Source organism: Montipora capricornis, chromosome 10, assembly GCF_036669925.1.
Source record: "Montipora capricornis isolate CH-2021 chromosome 10, ASM3666992v2, whole genome shotgun sequence".
NCBI classification, from domain to species: domain Eukaryota; kingdom Metazoa; phylum Cnidaria; class Anthozoa; order Scleractinia; family Acroporidae; genus Montipora; species Montipora capricornis.
This window is the reverse complement of record NC_090892.1, coordinates 51124697-51145486: the sequence shown is the minus strand read 5'-3', so window position 1 is coordinate 51145486 and position 20790 is coordinate 51124697. Positions and strand designations below refer to the sequence as shown.

General features: G+C 37.2%; 1 protein-coding gene across 5 annotated transcripts in view; it reads left to right on the top strand.

Moving 5' to 3' along the window:
* LOC138018846 (5'-nucleotidase-like) overlaps positions 1–20790 on the top strand; it is a 52089-nt gene that overhangs the window by 5482 nt on the left and 25817 nt on the right. For 3 of the 5 annotated variants that reach the window (XM_068865521.1, XM_068865523.1, XM_068865522.1), the window contains 19 exons: positions 1186–1311; positions 1771–1893; positions 1984–2152; positions 4253–4348; positions 6412–6524; positions 7569–7623; positions 7930–8000; positions 9415–9516; positions 10417–10494; positions 11281–11396; positions 13324–13423; positions 13537–13671; positions 14383–14754; positions 15857–15928; positions 16043–16138; positions 16613–16675; positions 16829–16903; positions 18609–18668; positions 18852–18909. In XM_068865521.1, coding sequence (XP_068721622.1) covers positions 1186–1311; positions 1771–1893; positions 1984–2152; positions 4253–4348; positions 6412–6524; positions 7569–7623; positions 7930–8000; positions 9415–9516; positions 10417–10494; positions 11281–11396; positions 13324–13423; positions 13537–13671; positions 14383–14754; positions 15857–15928; positions 16043–16138; positions 16613–16675; positions 16829–16903; positions 18609–18668; positions 18852–18909 — 2080 coding nt within the window. Of the gene's footprint in view, positions 1–1185; positions 1312–1770; positions 1894–1983; positions 2153–4252; positions 4349–6411; positions 6525–7568; positions 7624–7929; positions 8001–9414; positions 9517–10416; positions 10495–11280; positions 11397–13323; positions 13424–13536; positions 13672–14382; positions 14755–15856; positions 15929–16042; positions 16139–16612; positions 16676–16828; positions 16904–18608; positions 18669–18851; positions 18910–19820; positions 20177–20790 lie in introns of those variants that run through there. The other 2 variants (XM_068865520.1, XM_068865525.1) reach the window with 1 other exon arrangement.

Here is a 20790-nt window from a genome sequence, read left to right as displayed (position 1 = left end):
AGCTGTCTCACTGCTTGCTTTAGGTACCAGGGGTGTGCATAGTATTTGTGGCTCAGGGCTTCATCACTTGTCATTCGCCATTTGGAAGCTTACCAAAAGATACTCTCACATTCGTTACAATGATTTAGAGCAAAAGAGAGACTGCTTGCAGTCTACAGAGGCCTTGTCTCTTCCTGTAATTTGAGCACAACACTCTAGGTTCATTGTCCAACATTGGATTTTCTTATGTGTAGCTTTTCAGGAGTTGTATGAATTTTCTAGGCTTTCTTTCAATAGGGAATTGGTAACAGATTCAGCAACATTCCAGATAAATTTTAAATTCAGTGCTCATAGAATCTGAAGGGGTTAAACTGACATCAATACTTGGGGAATTGACATGTTTCATTGAGTCCATCACTTGATTTGTTAGGTCAGGTGTCAAGCATTGTTGGGTTTGTTCCCAAGATCTGTCTGTTCTGCAGAACCCCAATTTTTAGTGTGGTCATATTTTGTTAAGAGCACATACAGTAGTATCATATTTAAAGCTAATGTCTTGGCTAAATCTGTTCATTTCATCATGTGAATCTTCATTTGTTTATACTAAATCATTGGAGTGGCTGAGAGAATTTTATCTGAACCTTACAGATACAGCTGTATCATGTAAAAGTAAGCAAAATATTTAGTATTATAATTAAGTGATCATTGATTATTATCATTCGATGTACTTTTTTTCTTCCTTTTCATTGGCCAAGAGCCCACCACGTGACCTGCAAATAACTGCCTACAAATAAGTGTTTTGCTGCAAATAATATTCTTCTCATGCGTAATTATTGAAACCACGCTCTTGTGTGAAAAGCTTTCAGAAAGTGATTTAATTGTTGGGAATTGTGAAAAACAAACTTGGTGAGTGAATAATAAAACAATTATTGAACTCAATTATCGCAAATTATTAAATTTTCAAGCACAGTTAATGCATTTCTCGTGCTCTGATTGCTTTACTCAATCTCGGTTATCAGCTCATATACCTTAGTTTGACCTTAGATGGCAAATTATTGCGTTAAGCGTTGTTTGTCCAAATGCCCACTGAGCAGTTTTACAAAGACCAATATTTAATAACCAAATTTAATTATTTACTTGTCCCTTTGTGAAAGAGTGGTGACAGTTTTGGATGACTGCCAGTAGTGATTGACCCATTTTCTCACACAGATTGGCTTCATTGGTTTGGTTGAAGAGGAATGGCTTGTTACCTTAGCAACTGTGGACAGGGAAGAAGTCACCTACATAGATTTTGTATCAGAAGGAACAAAGCTAGCAAAAGAATTAAGAGAAGAGGTAAGATATTTTTTGTATTTTGGTTTTGTTTGACCAGAGTGCTTAGTATAGAGACTAAAAATAATACCTCATTCTTTGTACAAAATCTCTGTACTGTAATATGGTAGCTATCTTCGTGCAGCCAATTACCATTGAACGAGAAGGCTGCTGCCTAACAGTCGCCTGGAGTACCTTATTTGCCAGTGCTGGCGACCAAATTTCTGAACAAGTAGCCCGAACGGGCACCTTACTTGATTCACCCTCACTTTCTTGTAAATTTGATCCCACCTGGAATTAATTAATTCTGGGCCTGAAGGGCTCCCGGAAAATTTTCTTGGGCAGCAGTCTTGGAACAATGTCTTTAATCAACACTCTTTTGATCCTTATGTGTCCATAGATGTAATAGCTGGATCATAGATACCTTCAACAGAGATTATTTTACACTGTATCACATTGTATCCAGTCAACATTATTTTCCAGGGTGCTGAGTTTGTGGTGGCTCTCACACACATGCGAGGTCCAAATGATCACCGTCTTGCAGAGGAGGCCACTGGAATTGATCTTGTTTTAGGTGGCCATGACCATGATTATTTTGTGCAGAAGGTTTGTGCTATTTGTAGCAAAACTTGGTATGATTTATTTGAATTCTTTGGCAAAATTACATTAGTCAAACAAGATTAAAATTTTTTTCAGATTAATGGTATTCAAGTTGTGAAGAGTGGAACTGACTTCAGGGAGTTCAGCTGTATTACTGTGTCATTCAATGGTGACAATAAGTTTTCTCTAAATGTAGAAAGGTTTGAAATCACAAGTGATGTGCCAGAAGACCCAGTGGTTCAATTGACTGTTGATAAGTTTCTCGGTGAGTTGTTTGATACTTTTAATTACACTTTGTATTGCTCAATTATATCAAATGAATAATAATAATAATGATGATGATGATGATGATGATAATATTAGTACCGTAATTTCCGGGCGATTACCCGCGCGGTAGATTACCCGCACTGGTCATTTTTTGCAATAACAAGAAAAAAATTTCAACAGATTACCCGCACTAGCAGATAACCCGCACCCAAAAGCAAAAGAAATTCGTGAACTCACGGTTTAACACCGGGCTACACTTATCGTAAATGATTGAAGCGTATTTTATCATTCAGTCAATTACCTTTTTATAACGTTTTGAATTGAAAACTTCAATCACTGTTTTTGTTAACAAAATATCCTTGAGCGTGAACTTGGTTAGTTTTCACACCTATTGTTTTTGATCTTCCATTGAATGATACCGCTTGTAAAAATCCGTTCTAAAAAAATCGATATCTCAGGATCTACTGACTCCAGAAATCGCTTGAAACGCGAAAATACTCTCTACCTCAAGGCAGTGCTTGCAAGGAATATTTTACTGATGCGCCGAATGTTCTGTAATTTTAAGATTTTGTCCGTGAATGTTTGTTTACACTCGTGCCAACACTCACCTCTTATATTAATTATGCGGCGGCAGCGGCGCAATGAAATGAACATGTCGGTATCAGTTTTTGTGTGTGAATTACTTTAAAGCCTGCTATTTCACATTTTTATTCTTTTGTTTTGAGGTTATTACTCCAGTTAGTGAATAATATTTTATTTTCACCTAAACAAAAAAGAAGCTCGCTGCTTTGAAATTAGCAAAGTAAGAAAGTAATATCACACGCGTGATAAACGATTTTGATTGCCAACGATTGTTGATATGTTTTCAATTTGCATCGGTTTTCATTGAGAGCATTTAAGTTTATTAGGCAATTAAAGCGGGATAAAAAATGCAATATACAGTTTTTAGGAACAATTTCATTAATGACTTTTATATTTTTTCCCTACTTACGGTTTTAAAACTATACCGGAAGATTTAAAAATTAGCACATTACGGTAATAAGAAAAAATAGTAATAATTAAGGCAAAGCAAAAGAATTAGACAGGATTAAGGATGGTCAGTTAGGAATGCCAGACCCCATGAATCGGTAGCAATTGGAATGGATGCGGATTGGTTATCTGATGAAGGAGATGGAGGGAATGATCTGTGGGGCACAAGAGCAGGCCTTGAGAACTAACTTTGTTAGATACCACATTGATAAAACCAATGAATCACTGATGTGTAGACTGTGCGGTGCATGTTCGGAGAGTGTGTGTCTGCATGTATTGCAAATATTATCATTGCAAGTGAAACTCAAAAGGCAAGGCTAAGTGACAATAATAGTATTGGTTTATCAAATAAGCCTCAGTTGTATACTTGGTGTACTAGACTTTGAATAAGAGTGAGGCTTGAATTTGCATTGTTTTGATCGGGACTTCATGTTGTAAATGCACACTAGTTAACATCAGAGCTGTGACAAGGTCACCTACAGGTTTAACAGGGCTGTCATTAATGTCTGGTAGCAAACTAAGACTGCTCGTAAAGCAAATGAAAATTCTTACACTTATTATTAAAACCACTGTCAAAAATCTTTTTGAAGAATCTGTTTCTCACTTTTGAGGTGAACTGAATGCCTAGCCATAATGAAGCATGAGCAACTATTGAACTGAATACATGTAGATCCCCTTCTTGCATTTATTATGTTACAAAACAGCCTGCCATGGGTGGCAGATTAGCTTGTTTGACCATCCATTTTTATTTGGCCTGTTTCACCCATCAAGTGAAACAGGAGCTGAAAAAAAGAGTTTCTGACTTGCTGGTGAGCAACGTATAAAAAAAACAAGAAAGGGTCATAACTTAAGAACAACTCACTTATTGACTAAAAGGTTTGGAATCATATATTAATTATAAACTCTTTTCAACATACAGGTAGTTTATTAATAACGTTTTTTGTGCTATTGATAGTGATTGTCGTTTCAAGGACTCTAAAGGCGTAAACTTGTGGGCCTCTGGCCACATCTCCACATTAAACATACAAGAACAAATTAAAGGGATTTGATATTTTTATTATTCAACCAGGGGTGATGAAGGACTTGATGGAAGAAACCATTGGTGAATTGGAGGTTGAACTCGATGGAAGATTCTCTAGCATAAGAACAAGAGAAACCAATCTTGGTAATCTTTGTGAACATAGTTTATTTCTTTGTATTGAAGTTAATACACTATGCCTAAGTTCATGTAAGTTGACACCCTCGATGGTTTGACAAAATGTAGCCAAAGAAATGAAATACTTGAAGACATCTGGGTCAATTCCATTCATGTTAACTGTGGGATACTTAGAAAAAGGGTAGTTGTGAAGAACAGCTCACATCCACCAACTGTTGGCCGACTGACGGTCGGCTGTCAACCAACTGTGGTCTGACTGTTGGCCCACAGTTGGCCAACTGTTGGCTGACTATCGGCCCACAGTCGGCCAACAAACAGCCGACAGTTTTGGTCAAAATTGTTGGCCAGTTTTGGTTAAAATTGTTGGCAAGCTGTTGGTGACCTAATGGTGAAGTGTCGGTAACTTGTCGGCTACAACATTTCGTAATTATTGTTTCGTAATTATTATCAACTTTATAAACAAGTTCATAAATAATACACAAGCACGCACAAAATCAATTATCACATAAACAAGTTCATAAAGTTTACATTTGTGACCCTATTTGGGAAAAAGGGGATTAAGGTGAATTTAGAAATCAACGTTTTAACGCATTTAATCGCGTTCGTCGAAACGTGTGGAAAACGCGTGTATGCGTTTAAAACAGATTTTTAACACGTTTAAACAAACGGCTCTGTTGCGCTTCAATTACTGCATTTCGTATGCTGTAAAGTACGCTAATTTAGTTGTATTTGAATGAATAAATTACCTGTTCTATTATATGAAATGCAAAGATTAGGGTGCATGTCTTCCAACCCACTGTGTCAAAATGATCAATTCATCAGCAAACTTACCTTTTGCCTTTCCTTTTTACATAGCAGGTGGGTAAAAATTGTCTTGCAGTAAGAATCACATTCCGTCTGTAATAATTTACTATCCTTTTTTCTGTGAGTGCCTCATGCACACCGACTTTAGCCCACTTGCAGGGCACGAATCTCGTGCTATCAACAACGGCAACCAGACAATTAGCACACGCAGGAAAGAAGATTTGGTTTTCGAGTCTTCCTAAGAATGGAGCAAGCAGTCGCATTTGAGCCTACGGATTCTGCAGACAAGAGCCAACTATGTTGCTCAAAGAAACGCGAACCACTGAACGACGCTTCAAAATGCTTCCATTAGTGCATCAGGTTTCACCAAGAAGCTGGTCAATCATTTGTCTCGAGCTTGTTTTAATATTTTTAAACTCTTTAAAACCTTCACATTCTTCTCCTTCGTGTTTCCTCTTCGGAATTTTTGGCGACAAAAGAGCATGTTGCCAGAATGAAGCAGAATCGAAGTGATGATGCTGCTAGCCTTCGGCATGTGTTATGTTATCACTCGAGTAGACTGGTCACGATGTCGTGACGCTCGCCCCGCAACAAATGAAAAATCAAGTTTTCGCCCCATAGTGACGAAAAAATTGGATTGTTTGTACCATTATTGACTCAGTCTGCCGACAGTCGGTGGATGTGAGCTGTTCTTCACAATTACCAGAAAAAGCTGAATGCTCCTAAAAGGCGGCAGATACAAAAGGTAGGTCACAGGTCGCAAGTCACAGGTCACTGTTTACCAGCTGATACAGAAAGAATCCTAAACATTCATTAAAAGCTAACCTTAGGCCTAATTATGCCTATTAAACAAACGTTTTTAGGCCTAATGTTAGCATTTGTAAACGGTTAGGGTTGTTTCTGTATTGGTAAAACAATGACCTGTGGATTGTGACCTGTGACCTGTCTTTTGTACCTACCCCCTAAAAGGACTATAACAGGTCTAATAATGGCCCAATGAGTAATCTTTAGAATGCTTGTCGGAGTTACATTGTACGCCACTAGTCCAGGTTCTGATGACTGTCATTGTCAAAGTGAATTTTAATCTTAGGCTTGAAAGAATCTGTCTTTAATTACTTCAATTTAGTGAAAAAGTAGCTTACTTCTCACAATGAAGTAGCCAATGCTTTTTGTTGGCTGTTGGTACTTATTGAAACCACTGTGCACTTTGTCACTGTGTAAACATTTGACTGTGAGATTTACAGGAAGTAATTTCCTCTTTGTTTCAGGCAACTTTGTAACAGATATCATTTTAAATGTAACTGAAGTGGATTGTGTCATTTTAAACTCTGGAACTCTACGGTCAGATAGTATTCATCCTCCTGGAAAATTCAAAATGAAGGTGACTGATATCAATTAAGCTAGCAGCTGTATGTGTTAAAGGAAACATAGGATACCGGTTTAATGGACATGATTATAATTCAGCAAATGGGGAACGGAAGCTGTCTGTTGCAAAAAAGCTGGAAAACAAAGCAAATGAAGTTATGTTATTTAAATATTTGCCCATGCTTTAACTAAAAAAATCAACCCTTGCAATCAATCATTAGCAATAATCAAAAACTGTGGGTTTTGGTTGCTGTCAATAAGGTTTTGTCTCAGTCAAAATGAAGATTCACTCTGCAGATTGCCTCAGGAAAAAACAGAATTATGCACAAATAATTTCAAGCAGTATTGTAGAAATTTACAAAAACACATTGTACAAAATTAAGTTAATGTACACTATAAAACAAAATGTTCTCACCACAAAAACGAAAGTTATGTGGTACTACAAATCCAAGACTAAGGACACAGTGTGACTTTTAAAAACGTGTTACAAAGTAATATCATATGGCACATAATACATCTCTAAAATGCCTGAGGTGTTTGTACAATTTGCATCTTAAAGGATTGGTCCTCATAAGGTTTTTCACCACACTTGTTCCATTCCAACTGTGAAAGAACAGAACTAGCCAATTATGAAGCTTTTTTATACACTAAACCAGGAGCCATGCCAAGCCAAACCGTGCAGCCTAAATAATACAAACATTATTCCCAGTTAAACTGACAAAATCGTTAAAATAGTATCTCTCAAAAGACTAAGTACCACTTAAGCTGGGTTTGATAGGTTGAGGCAATGCCAGATGTTAACAACCAAAGTGAATTTGAAAATAAGCCTACATGTATGTTGAAACTCAGAGATCATGCTAGGTTGAGGTACATGTATGTATTGATGGATGAACACTTAACATAAATGGCACCAATAGTAATTGAATGACAATATTATTTTATGTGAAAAGTCTTTTGTTAACATGTCATAGACAAGACGCTTAAATATACATGTATTATTGTTCAAATAGCGGTAGCGCTTATGTAAAGGGTCAATTGATTTCCAATCTTGTTTCTCCAGGACCTCTCAGCCATCTTACCCATGCCAGACATTCTAGTGGTATTGGAACTCACAGGTGAGCTTATTTCCAGAGCTTTTGGATACCTTTTAGGCTTACTAACCAAATAGCTAGTGAAAGTTTTGCAAAGTTTGGTGGACAAAGTTTTCTCTCTGGAGATGTCTTTATCAATTTGATAAGAGCAGTAGCTTTCAACTTTGTCGAGTGGAGAATCTGTATGGGAATTTACAAATATTTGTAAAAAAAATAAACAAGTTGAATTGTGGAGGAGCAATTTTTTCTTGTGAGTTCCTACTGAAGCTTTCCTTTTGATTTGTTCATTACATCCCTTTTGAGATGATACTTTCTTTCAATACTTTCAAGGTGATCAAATTTTAGACGCACTGGAAAATGGAGTCAGCCAGTGGCCCAAACTTGAGGGAAGGTTTCCTCAGGTATGTGCATGTCTGTATTAGGCTATCTCTGATCATTCTTGAGGAGAGGGAAGAGATATGATTTATCATTTCCCTGTGCTCCTTCCTCAACTGCCTGATTAATAGTTCAGGTGCTCTGCTTAGGAGTTTTCTGTAGCTCTAAACCCATGAGTCTCCCATCCCTCAAGCTAGTAATCAGGTTGTAGGGTTAAGGCCTGAAAAGGAGTATTTACTGGGCTTTTTGCACATCACAGGGTCACTATGAAAAAATACATTACTCCACTTACTTACTGGGGTTATCATGTACCATCTTCATCACTACACTTAGTAAGGAGACTGCATTCAGCCATTGACTGACCAAATTTTTGTTGTAGTATTCACAACCATATAAAAGGTATTAGGCTCGATTTCCAGCCATTTTAGGAGTGTGGTTAACATCCTCCTCCTTAAGGACAGCTGGATCACTGGTCGGCATCGTTTGTCTGTGACGTAGCACCCGTTGGTCAATCGAGCCTAAAAAGGTACTAGCTGGATCTAAAAGACCTGTCACAAGACAGAATTTAGTGGATTCCCCTGAACCAAGGGGAACACAAAGTGGTTTAGTGTTAGCTCACTTATTACTCTTGATCTTAGGGTGGTTTTGCAAGGGTTTCGTAGTTAGTTAACGTGGACGACCATAGGGACTAAGGTTGACTTGACTTGTAAGTACTCAACTGGTCAGTGTCCCCTGTCCTTGTCCTTTTGGGATTATCCACTATCTTTGGGAAGTAGTTTGTGTTCTTCCTCAAATGACCAGCACAAAATTATTAATCATACAATAATAATTTTGGCATTTTAATGATGATTGTAATGAGTTGACACAGGATAAACTAGATGATCTGAACAGGGTATACAAAAGTGGTCATTCCTGAAAGTAGTAGGAAATTTACTTACAAAGGTTCCTTTAAAAGAGTACTTCAGTCCGTAGCAAATTTTTGGTTGGCACACCAGTTGAGCTTTTGAATCAGATTTTCTTTTGTGTCAACAAAGTGCGAGTTTAAACTCTGCTGGTATTGGAGCTCATAATTAATAATTGTTATAATAATTGTCTCGCTAGTCGTCGTTACAAAGTACAGCAACGACTCAGCTCAACAAGGTGGAACCAAAAGCATACTATGGTGCCCCTGGCAGCCTCTATACGGTCCATGTATGACCTTGGAGCACCACTTACAGCCAGCTGAAATATCCACAAGATCAAAATATAGGTCAATCAATGTTTGGCAAGCTTGTTTTGTTTTCTGTGAAAATTTCTGCAAATGTAGTGGTAGTCTTTGATTGAAGAATTTTTTTGTTACCGGTAAATGTAAATCCTATTCTTAGAATGATACTTGATTATTATAGACATCAAATTATTATTTTCTTCTAATCTTCAAAGTGATTTAATTGTCTCATCTAGGTTGCTGGAATGAGGTTTTCTTTCAACCCTGGCAATGCTCCTGGCTTCAGGATACTTAAAAATAGTGTGAAAATTAACGATGAGCCACTTGACAAAAGCAAGGTTTGTGGAATTAACTGATTCACTTTTGATCCATAGTGGCAAAACAAAACTATCCATTGTGACTACTCGTAACATCAAGATCCCTTCAGCATATAGGTGTTAATGAACCTCAAGAAATAGTGATGTGATAAGCACATATAATTTTTAGTGATTTCTACCAAGCCATTAGTGAATTAAGGGATTTCCTTGTACACTACTATGCTATTAATTGAGTACTATTTTTTATTATCTCTCAGATAGTACGCGCGCTGTAATTGGCTAAATTAGCTGGCCGTATTCTACAGTACGGCCCGCTGTACAGCCTGCTAAATTTAAAATTTCGACAAAACATCATCTATCGAGTTTTTCATGTCATTTCTGTTGCATAAACTTGTACTGAAAACTGTTTGAATCTTGCAAGCAACTATTTCAAACTTAACAGCCAAGAAGATTTAGTTTTTGGGATTTTGGCACAGCATTCTTTGTGGCAGTTGAACCTTCTGCTTCACTTTGACTAGTTTCCTTGCCCGCGCACTGGTTAACCTCAGAGATATAATAAATATCTTACTAACCTCGTTTTCTCGGTCAGTACTGTAAGTTACAGATCCTCGTTTTTTCCTGTTTTCCTCGGTCCGTAACTTACAGTACGGACCTCGAACTCGGTTAGTAAGAGGTATGTATTCCTAAGTTTCTTAACTCTTTATGAAGACTATGACTTCAGAGTTTGAGTGAATCCACTGCCAAAGAATACAAAGAGTCTAGTGCAGTCCACACGTTTAGCTTGAGGGCCCATTTTGCTGGCAATCAACTTTTGGACCCCAAAATTCCTTTTTGGTTCATTTGGCCAATCGTTTTGTTTGCAAAGATCAATAGTCAGATAAAATCAAGATGTTTATTAATTTTTTGTTTTTTGTTTCCCAGAAATACAAAGTTTGCACAAAGTCATATCTCTCTAAGGGCAAAGATGGATACAAGGTCTTTTCAAAGGCCACAGTTGTGGTGAGCAGAACCTTTTATTAATAATAAATTTGTTTTAAATGGTAAAAGAAACAACGTTACATTTATGATTATGGCAAGGGCATATGAAGTGAAGATGCAGTTTGTTTTTGATGTCTTTTTTGTCTTAAGCTCTTGCTGCATTAGTGATAGACTAATTGTGTGATAGTTTTACATGCACCTTGTACCCACCTCCAGCATGAGAGGTTGTGGGTTAGCCATGGGCAAAACCAACCCTCGGGGTCTTTGCAAAAAACTGAGGTAAAAATGTTGCCTTAAGGTTTGTAATGGTGTGCGCAAATACTAAAATAAAATGTGTTGATAAACCGTGGGTAGCATGCCTGGACTACTGCATGAATATCCTATTGGGTTATGTTCATAACTTCTTGGGATTTAAAAGAACCTACACACTCTTCGCAAAGAGTAAAGAATGGAGTTTTCCTGGTGTTGTGGTTTATCCTCTGTTGTATATCATAGTTGTGAGGGGGAGGGTAAATTAATGCTTGGAGATATTAGCCACACCAAACTACTCTAAAATCCGAAGGTAAAGAATGATGTGATGATGATCCTGGTGAAATAAAAGAGAAAAGACATAGAGGACCTTGTTTGAAGCAGTGTTTTTGTAGAATGTTAAAGAACACAAATACTGTCAAAAAAGGTAATGGGATGTAATTTGGGTTGGTCTAACACTCATTTTGTTCTGGGGGTACAGTGGCATCTCACCATTTCCAATGCTCAGAAATGTTTGAACTGTTTTCTACTAATGTATCACTATGGTATTTCCTGCAGGTGGATGAAGAAAATGGTCTGGTATTGAGCACAATAGTGAGGAATCATTTCCGTTCAATTAACATTGTAAGAGGCGTCACCAAATCAAAATCCCCACACAGGCAGAGTTTAATAATGTGAGTGTCACATTTTTCTGAACTACTAAAATTTATGTTCACAGTTAACTTTGTTTCAACATCATTCCACTAACTTCAACAAAAAAATTATTGTGCCAAAAGATTTATGAAAACCTCAGTTTAAAATGTGTTCAAACCTCACATCTTACCAATAGAAAAGTGATTCATTAAAATAAGAAGTAAACAAAATGATGTTATTCTAACCTCAGAAATGAGATTTTAAACTTGTAATTATAGTTCAATACACTGGTCTTTGAGACAGTATAAATTTAATACTGATTGCACAAGATTACTCTTAAAACATGTTCTTAATATTAACCTCAAGCTCTGGCATTAATTTTGTTGTGCATATTGCTCTGAGTTTTAAATCTACAGTAACTGTACATGCTAATGCATATACGTAAATCTAAAACCTGCTACTAACAGGAAGAGTAAAGAATGCATAAAAGGCAAACAGGAGGTGAAGGAAAATGTGTGTGATACAACTCAGCATGATATTTGGTGAAAAAATTGGTGTGATGAAAACAATCAGACAGAAAAAAATAGTGCAGACAATTATAATTATTTGCAGCGGTTATCAGTTATACGTGCCCCTCAATGACCTCCTTTTATGTTTTGGAAGTGAAATTTAGGGGGATGTCAATCAAATCGCCAATGTTTCTAGGACAAATTCAACTGCTGCCAAGAGAACAGGACTATTGTCATGGAAACATTGGTAACTGTGAAGAAGAGCTCCCCAAAAAACCTGTCGGTCGACTGTCGGTCAACTGTCGGCCGACAGTCGGCTGACTGTTGCCCAACTGTCAGCTGACTGTTGGCCGACTGTCGGTCAACTGTCGGCCGACAGTTTGTGTTATGTTTGAGGCCAAAGTGTTGGCAACCTGTTGGCAACCTGTTGTTAACGTGTCGGTAACCTGTCCGCGGATCAAACTAAAATGATTGTAAGCATTTACTTGTCTATTGCTTCAGACTAAACTACGCGAAAAGAGTTAAAGGCAGTTCATAACGATACCTTGAGCAGCACTTATACTACTATGGCTTTTGTCCACTGTTTTTAGCATTGGCTAGCGATACTTGCCCACATTGTTACCTATTCATTTATCCGCCATTTTAAATTTTTTTTCTAGTTCCCAATCCCCTAAATGCCCTTCCTTCGAAACCCTTTTAATGAAGTCTTTAATTATTTGTCTAGAACTATTTGATCTGTTGGTTCATTCACTTTTGCAAAGTTGGTGGCTCCTAAAGGAGCCGTTTTTTTTTTATTTCAGAGCAGGATGTGATCCCTGCTCATAGAAGCGTGGACAGTCGGCCGACAGTTGGGCAACAGTCGGCTGACTGTCGGCCAGCAGTTGACCGACAGTCGGCCGACAGGTTTTTTGGGGAGCTCTTCTTCACAATTACCGAAACATTTGATTGCCTTCACCTCAATTTTAGTTTCTAAATAAATTATAAAAAAAAATGTTGTTGAGGAGAACGTGTGACCGATAACCGCTGTAAAAAAAAAAAATTACACATTTGTTGGGCAAATTTTGACAGTTACTGTTACCTGTCCTCGTTGTATTTCTAGTTGCAACTTAGGACTGGTATCTGTAATAGTGATGCTATTTTTACGTGAGAAGGTTGTCAGCCCTCAGTCCAATAATTGTAGCCTGAAGGGTCTTTCATCTATTCAGCATGGGTGGCTCTACTTGTAAGGACTACTAGACTAACCAAAATCAATAAGGCTTTAGGAATGGTAATGGTACACTTGTTGGGCAACATTACTATTAACAGATTTTAAATCTGAAACATAGTGTTCCATGTTGAGTGCCGTACACTGTAGGTGAAAAATAGAGAGTAATATTTTTTAAATAACACAAAGCTGAAGAAGTATAACCATTAATATACCTTTTATAGCATTTCTGAATCATTTCTTCTTTGCTTGCAGGCGACATAGACCAACCAATTTCATTGAGGATGGAAGTCGAACGCCATCACAAGAATTTTTCCTAGACTTGGAAAGGGAACACACAAAAATTTCACCTCAGGTTAGTGAAAATTCAGTTTGAGCAAAAAAACGTGTTAAGGAAATCAATCTCTTTGAACTCAGACATTTTGTGACAATGAATTGTTTTTGTTTTTTGTTACCCCTTTATTGTAGGTAGAGGGTAGAATTACAATGATTACTGGGGAAAATGAAGCTGGGAAAGTAGCCGCTTTCACACAATATCAAGAAAATGTTCTTACCTCTGTGCAAGCACAACAAAGTAACATTGAGGATCTTTCAGTTATTGTGGTATGAAACATCTGATTCTATTTTTTTTTATTCTGATAAAATTGATGCAAGATTATGCCATAACAAACTATGGAAGATGTATTTGATGAGAATAAATGTAATTTAGGGAAAGTTAAAACCAAGCCAATGCAGCGGTTTTGCCTGGGATATTTGAGGGGAACTCCATGGAGGTTTGCAGGGGTATTGCCATGTGCTTTGGCTTGAGTCGATTTTTTGCTTGCTTGCTTCTTTTCTGTCCCATCCTCCCATATTTTGGGGTAAGTGTACATTCCACACTTTTCTCATTGATGTGTTGACAGTAGCCTGGGAGATGGACTGTGGCTTGGTTGCCATGGAGACCTTGCTGCTGAGGAGAGTGCTGTCTTCTCTCTTGCTACACTGTACCTTTTACTGCTCCTACCTTCCAATAAAATTAATTGGTGTATTGGTTTAATTCAAGTTTTTATTAGATCATTTACACAGAACCAGATGGAAAGGTCTTTCTTCCTTACTTTCTTATTCAGTAGTTGGGAACAAGTTTTTCTGAATATTCGTCTTGCCTTAAAGGCAGCCTAGCAGGTGGATTTATGTTTCTTTAATATGTTTCTTATTAATGGGAAAAAGTGAAGAGAAACCCCCTTATACATATCAGAGTGTCTGTGTTTGAGTATTTTTTAATTAATTACATATACATGTACTTAGTATGCAACTTTCAGGTTTGTTTCATTGTAGGATGCACCGGACAAGATTGTGTCAGACAAGATAAATTCAAATAGAAGTAAAGACCTCAGTGGTAATGATGCAAATGAAAACAGTTTTAACACACTGATTGAAAATATAGATGAAGAAAGTTTTCCCTTGTCTGGTACACAAACCAGAAAAGAGCCTCCTCAAGGCAAAGAAAATTTGGACGTAAACAGTGAACAGATCAATGCTTGCGATGAAATGGCCAATCAAGAAAATCTTGAAGAAAAGATCAAAGGAGCTGTGGACAAATACAATCAAGGGATAGCAGATGGCCTGATAAACGGGGAACATGAACAGATCGAAGGAAAGTCATCACACGAGGAGAGAAATGGCCCTAAAAAGACTCAAGAGATATTGGTAGGTGTAAAGTAAAGAATGGATAACTCTCTTTTGTTGAACTGTCATCTTCTTTAGACAATACATTTTCCTAGGAACGGTAAGCAAAATTACCTGTTATAATTATATATAAAAATAGCATTTATGAATATGAGGTCATAACACTGACATACACTGTCACTGGAAGACAACCTCAGATAACCAAAATTGTTTTTGTCAACAATAATTATTATTAGAGCATTTTCTTGTCTGAGTAATTTTATTTGTATTTTTCACAAGATTTTTATGTACTGTAAGTTATATTTTAATATACTTATTGATCAGCTTAAAAGTCTTTAGCCACCATTTAAACCATTTTGAAGCAAAACCTTGAACAAATTGCCAGTTGCATGATGCATCTTTTCTTCTTTTTAACAGGGGAAATAAAATGCAAAAATAGTTTTTTAATGGTGACTCTGAGATACGTGGAAAATTCAAGTGCTCCTTTGCAAGTGCCAAACCTGTGACCTTTCAATGACTAGTTAACATGCTCGACAACTGAGCTATGGGGGATTTGTGGAAGCAAGGTCATTCAACTAGGTTCAGGGGCCTGTTTCTTGAAACTCCCGAAATGTTTTGGGCCCTTATTGGGTCTCACAACTCCCTCTGTATCTTATGAACAGAGGGATTTTAAGTCGTCAAACTTAAGAATCATTAATTTTGCTTTTTGCAATTTTGAAAACTTGTCAAAAGAACGTTGCTTGTCAAAACAAGCAAATGGTAGTTTCATAATTGCTTCTCGGGCCAAAAAGTTTTTGGGATGTTCGAGAAACGGGTCCCAGGTGGTAATAATCATTGCCCTGCAATGCTGCCAGGACTGAGATTATTGAAATGGTACTTGTACATTCTTGTGATATTGCTCTGAAGGAGATGATTGCTTCAATGCAGTTGTTCTTTTTGTGCATCTCAGCATTTCTCCTATTGCCCTTAGCCAGACTTTAATACAGGTGTACTGTAAGATGGTAATTTTGTTCTTACTGAACCAAACTGAATGCCACATCCTTGATATGTCATTTTGAATAGTAATTATTTTATAGTCAAGTTGAGTCGTTGTTGTAAGTGATGATGCTTGACGTTTTCCCAGGGCCTGGATCTTGCAAATGAAGATGAGTACTGGGACTTGTGGGAGGCAGTAAAAGTGGATGATATTGATGTGGTAAATGTCAAAAACAGTATATTCAAAACTTCAATATTTAAGACTTCTGCTTTGGTAGCTTGTTGCTGGTCAACTTTCTGTTGTCAACTTGAAATTTTCTGTAACACATTTTAGGTTAAACATTTACGTGAAGAGAAGAACATTAGATTTACCCGAGTTCAAGACAACAAGACAATCTTACATCTTGGAGTGGAGAGAAATTCCTCAAAGGTATTGTACTGACTAATCAGTTGTGTTCATCGAAGTGGAGGTGGCTAGGGATGGATATTTACTGAGCCGTGAAGTGGCAAGGCAAATATCCACCACTAGCCACCAACATTGAGGTGAATAGTTGTTTTTAGTATCATTCTATAACAGTGAGATAGGCTAGCACAAAGAGATCATTTTAACTCATTTATTCCTGCAATGATTACAATATTTTTGGGCACAAATCCTGGGCAAGTTGCTTGGAGGTGCATAGCAAAAATATTGGGAGTTTGAGTAGCCAGTCAGAGCATGCCTTCAATGCTATCCACTGTTTTAGTATACACTACTATTAATTGTTTACTCATCTGTGAACTTAACCATATTTCATAGCAGTCAATGATAACTCAGCTCTCTATAGCCAAATACAAAAATTAGCCATAACATATCTTTCCCTGAATGAATTCATCATAAATCAATAATCTTCTATTACTTCTCCAGGTAGTCATGTACCTGCTGACTGATGGGAAAATGGATCCGAATGTAAAAGATGAAATATTACAGGTCTGGGTTATTTGATTATTTCTATCCAAGCTCAGTGTAATGCATGATTTGCCATATACCTTAAAATGTAACGAAAACGTTAATACGCTGTACATCCAAATGCTGAAGGACGAAAGGATATTGGGGACTATTAATCTGGATGCTATGTTTTAGGGTGTCCCTCTCCATGGTGCTGCTGAATATGGCTCCATTGACGCTGCAAGAGTTCTTTTAGAGTATGGAGCAGAGGTGCAGTGAATAATATTAATTATTACAGCCTTTATTCTATTATAATGATTGATGAGGTTGATACAAAGTTCTTGTAAAGTGCACCTAACCCCAAATTATTTTTTTCGCTAAGATGAATCTTTGCACCTGTTTGAAACGCATTGCAGCCTTTTCTTCCTTTTTCTAACAAATCCTGCCTTTTCATAGGCTTCAAAACTTGCGAAAAACCAAGGATCTCTTGTTCACGCCCGAGTCAGAAGGGGAGTGGGTCTATCCTGATTTGACGTCACAAACTGATTTACATTGAATTAACCCTTTGTAAACATGCATGCAAAGTAGAATGTGATGGCAAATCAGGAATAAACCCACTCCCCTTCTAACTTGGTCGTGAACAGAAGATGCTTGGTTTGTTGCAAGTTTTGAAGGCAGGATTTGTTATAAAAAGGAAACAATGGCCACAATGTGTTTTGAACAGGTGCAAAGATTTCTTTTAGCGAAAAAATATTGGGATCTGGCCTTTCCTGAATTGAGTTGGTAGAGGTAAGGCAGTAGGGTAAAGCTGCTTTAAAATTTGTTATCAGTATCTTACAGCTATAGTATCTTGTGCATCATTTTAGAGCAATGACAACTGATAATGATGACAATTTGGAAATGGTGACAGAACTGGAAATGTGTACAGGGACAAACAAGAGACAGCGGAACCTCTAGTTGGAATATGCTCAATAACACTAGCCTGCTAATACAGCCGCCTCTTATGGCTAACCGCCGCTTGGGCCGATCAGCGAGAGGGGCTCTCGCAGATCGGTCCAAGAGAGAGGCGGCTGTATAGCAGGCTACAATTACACTGAATTCTACTGAGCATGCTCTATATGAGGTCATCCACAGACTTAAAGGATCCTAAAGTTCACAACTATGTACTGCAAAGAAAAGCTTTAAAATTATTTTTAAAAATATGAACTTTTTTTGACATTTTTTAACAATTTAACATCGTCAATCACCACAAGACCATAAATAAACCAAAATATTAACTCAACTCAATAACTTTTCACTTGAATTGTGTTAAATACAGTGCAATGTCCGTAACACAGAATTTAACACCCAGCTCAAAACCTATTAACAAAAATTATAACAAACAACTAGATTTTTAAACTGTTATCCACCTCAATTCTCCTCATTATTGTAGTATCAATATTACTGTTGTAAATTCACAGGAATAGAAGTGTCAAGTGAACCTATAAAATCATAGGGTTTTTTTTGTAATGTCCGTAATGGAGTTGAAAACGAAAACATTCTCAGCCCTTTCAAATAAAATCAAACTATTTTTATACTGGTAATTAGATTAACATATGACAGTTGTTTATACGAAAAAGATGTAAAGGATGAAAATTGCTCTCTGAATGTAATGTCTGTAATGTGGAATGACCCTTTTCCAAAATACCAATACCTGCTCAGATTAACCCTTTCACTCCCAAGAGTGACACTTCTAGATTTTACTCTGTCTAATGCCAGACGATTTTACTCGTCAATGGGGAACCCCATAGGAGTGAAAGGGTTAAATACTTACTTGAGGAAAGTAGCTTGCAGAGCAAGCTACAAAGTGATCTTGGACTCATTTCAAGCCCTGACCACAAAGCTGGTGACCCTGTGCCATTCTCTTTCCATAGTTTGTGGGTTCTTTAAACATAAGCTAGAGTATCTGTTATTCCTTTCTCTGTTATTAATATAGATCAACAGGCAAGACCTTATTGGAAACACTGCATTGCACATTGCTTGCCAATATGACCAGGTAACATTCAGTAACCACCTTGTAAGTTAAGAATGACATAAACTTGCACTCCCACACATTCAATACCTCACTTAGATTGTCTTTCACTAAGGTTTATAGTTGAGATTCCTTCTCACTTCTGTTGTTCAGACATTTTTGTTTGGCAGACTCTTTAACAAGTGGTTATTTCTTTTGTTTCACAAGGCTAAAATGAAAACCTTCCTTCTCAATCAAGGTGCAGATACAACTATTATCAATTCAGGTAGTAAAAACAATCTTCAAGGGTTGATTTTACCATTATTAATTTGTTATCATTTTTGCTTGATGTTTATTCCAGACTGGAACTCAGTTCAGTATTGAACGTAATTTTCAGTACAGCTGTTGATTTAGTTTCATATTCAGCATGTTGCCATTGTTTGAAAGCAAAACTGTTCTGTCTGTTGGGATTCTTAAATGATTTCTTGTATTAGTTTGAATGATTTGTCTCATTGGCTCCGAAAACCCTCTGTGGGGAGGGGTCATCAATTAATATTTATATTTACTTAATTTAAGTGTGGGCATAGTGGTGTCTACAACCATTCTCCTTTTCACATACAGCCCCCGCTTCAAATAATGCATTAATTTTATGATCTTTCATTGATTGACTCCTTTCACAGGAAAACACGAGCCTGACAAATTGACGTGCTCCCAACTGAGTGGCTTCATGGCTCAGTTGGTAGAGCATTGCACTGGCATCGTTGTCTAGGTCATGGGTTTGAATCCAGTTGAATCCACCTGAATTTTTCAAGTGGCTTTAAGAGACAATAATAATTGAATTGTCCAGATAACTGCGAGAATCACTTCTCTCTTTCATTAATTCATTCATGGTTGAATTTGTTGGTTCTGTACTCTGCTTTCAAAGGTTTTTCTTTGGGGACTTTAGGTTCCTTTTTCCTTGACAATCAAGACTTTGTTCAAAAAATATTGTTGATTTCTGCATTGTATCCAGGTATTACTTAGCAATAATTCATGACCATTGACTATTTTCCTTGGCGACAGCAAATCAACTTACATTTGGCATGCCCATGTTATTGAGCCTTTGAGCAACACAGTGATTCAGATTTTTGAGTGCTGTGACAAGTAATGTTGATTTCAACAAGACCATCTGATCTTGTTTTTACTTTTATTTCACAGATGGAGAAACCCCTGCTCTTTAATTGTTGCAGTCACACCACATGGCATCACATAGTGAATAGTGGCTGATTAAGAAACAATGTAATTTAGTATTTTCTTGTGTGACTGATTGTGTTGTAACTTCATAATTCCAGAAATGAAAGTGGTATTTTTTTAAGGTGTTTTAAACTGGTGTATTTTTTTAAACAGATTTTTACAAGCATTATTTATTAGAATCATAAATTTTATATTTACATTTTGTACAGTGTATCAAGGAATTTGAACTTGTGTGTTGTGTGTCAAAAGAAGGCATAATAATAATAATAATAATAATAATAATAATAAATAATAATAATAATAATAATAATAGACTATGGCTTTGTTTTTACCTAAAAGGCCAAAACACAATAGATTGTTATTGGCAACCGCAGCGTTTGTGATTATACAAGGCCAGATCTGCTACTATCGTACGCCCTCAAATTATCCGTACGAATCACAGTTAGCATGTATGTGAGGCCAACAAACGATGTGCAGAATCTTCGTGTTTCTGAACGTGCGCATTCTATTTTTGGGGGGGTTTAGTAGTATCAGAAATTCTTCCCTAGGACTGTTGTTTCGTGTCCCTATGCTATATCACTTGTATTAGTGTGTACAATTTCTTCGGGGGGGGACCCAGCGTATTCTAATTAGCAGAGTTGTGGGCCGTAAACCCAAATCCCTACCCCGGCCTTCCACTTCAACTCCCCCGCACAACACGCACACACGTGCTGTTCAAGATCCACAAAAAGCCAGGTACTATGGGTATTAAGGGGTGCCCGCTTTTACTCTATCATCAAGGGGGGGGTTTCGATACTTCTAGGCGTAAAAAAAAACTTTTTTAAATGGAAAACCCCCTCACTTAAAATTTTGCCAAACATGGATGATGAAGTGGTCTTACCCCCCCCCCCCCCCCCCCCCCCCCCACCCCACATCTACCTGAGTACACATCTGC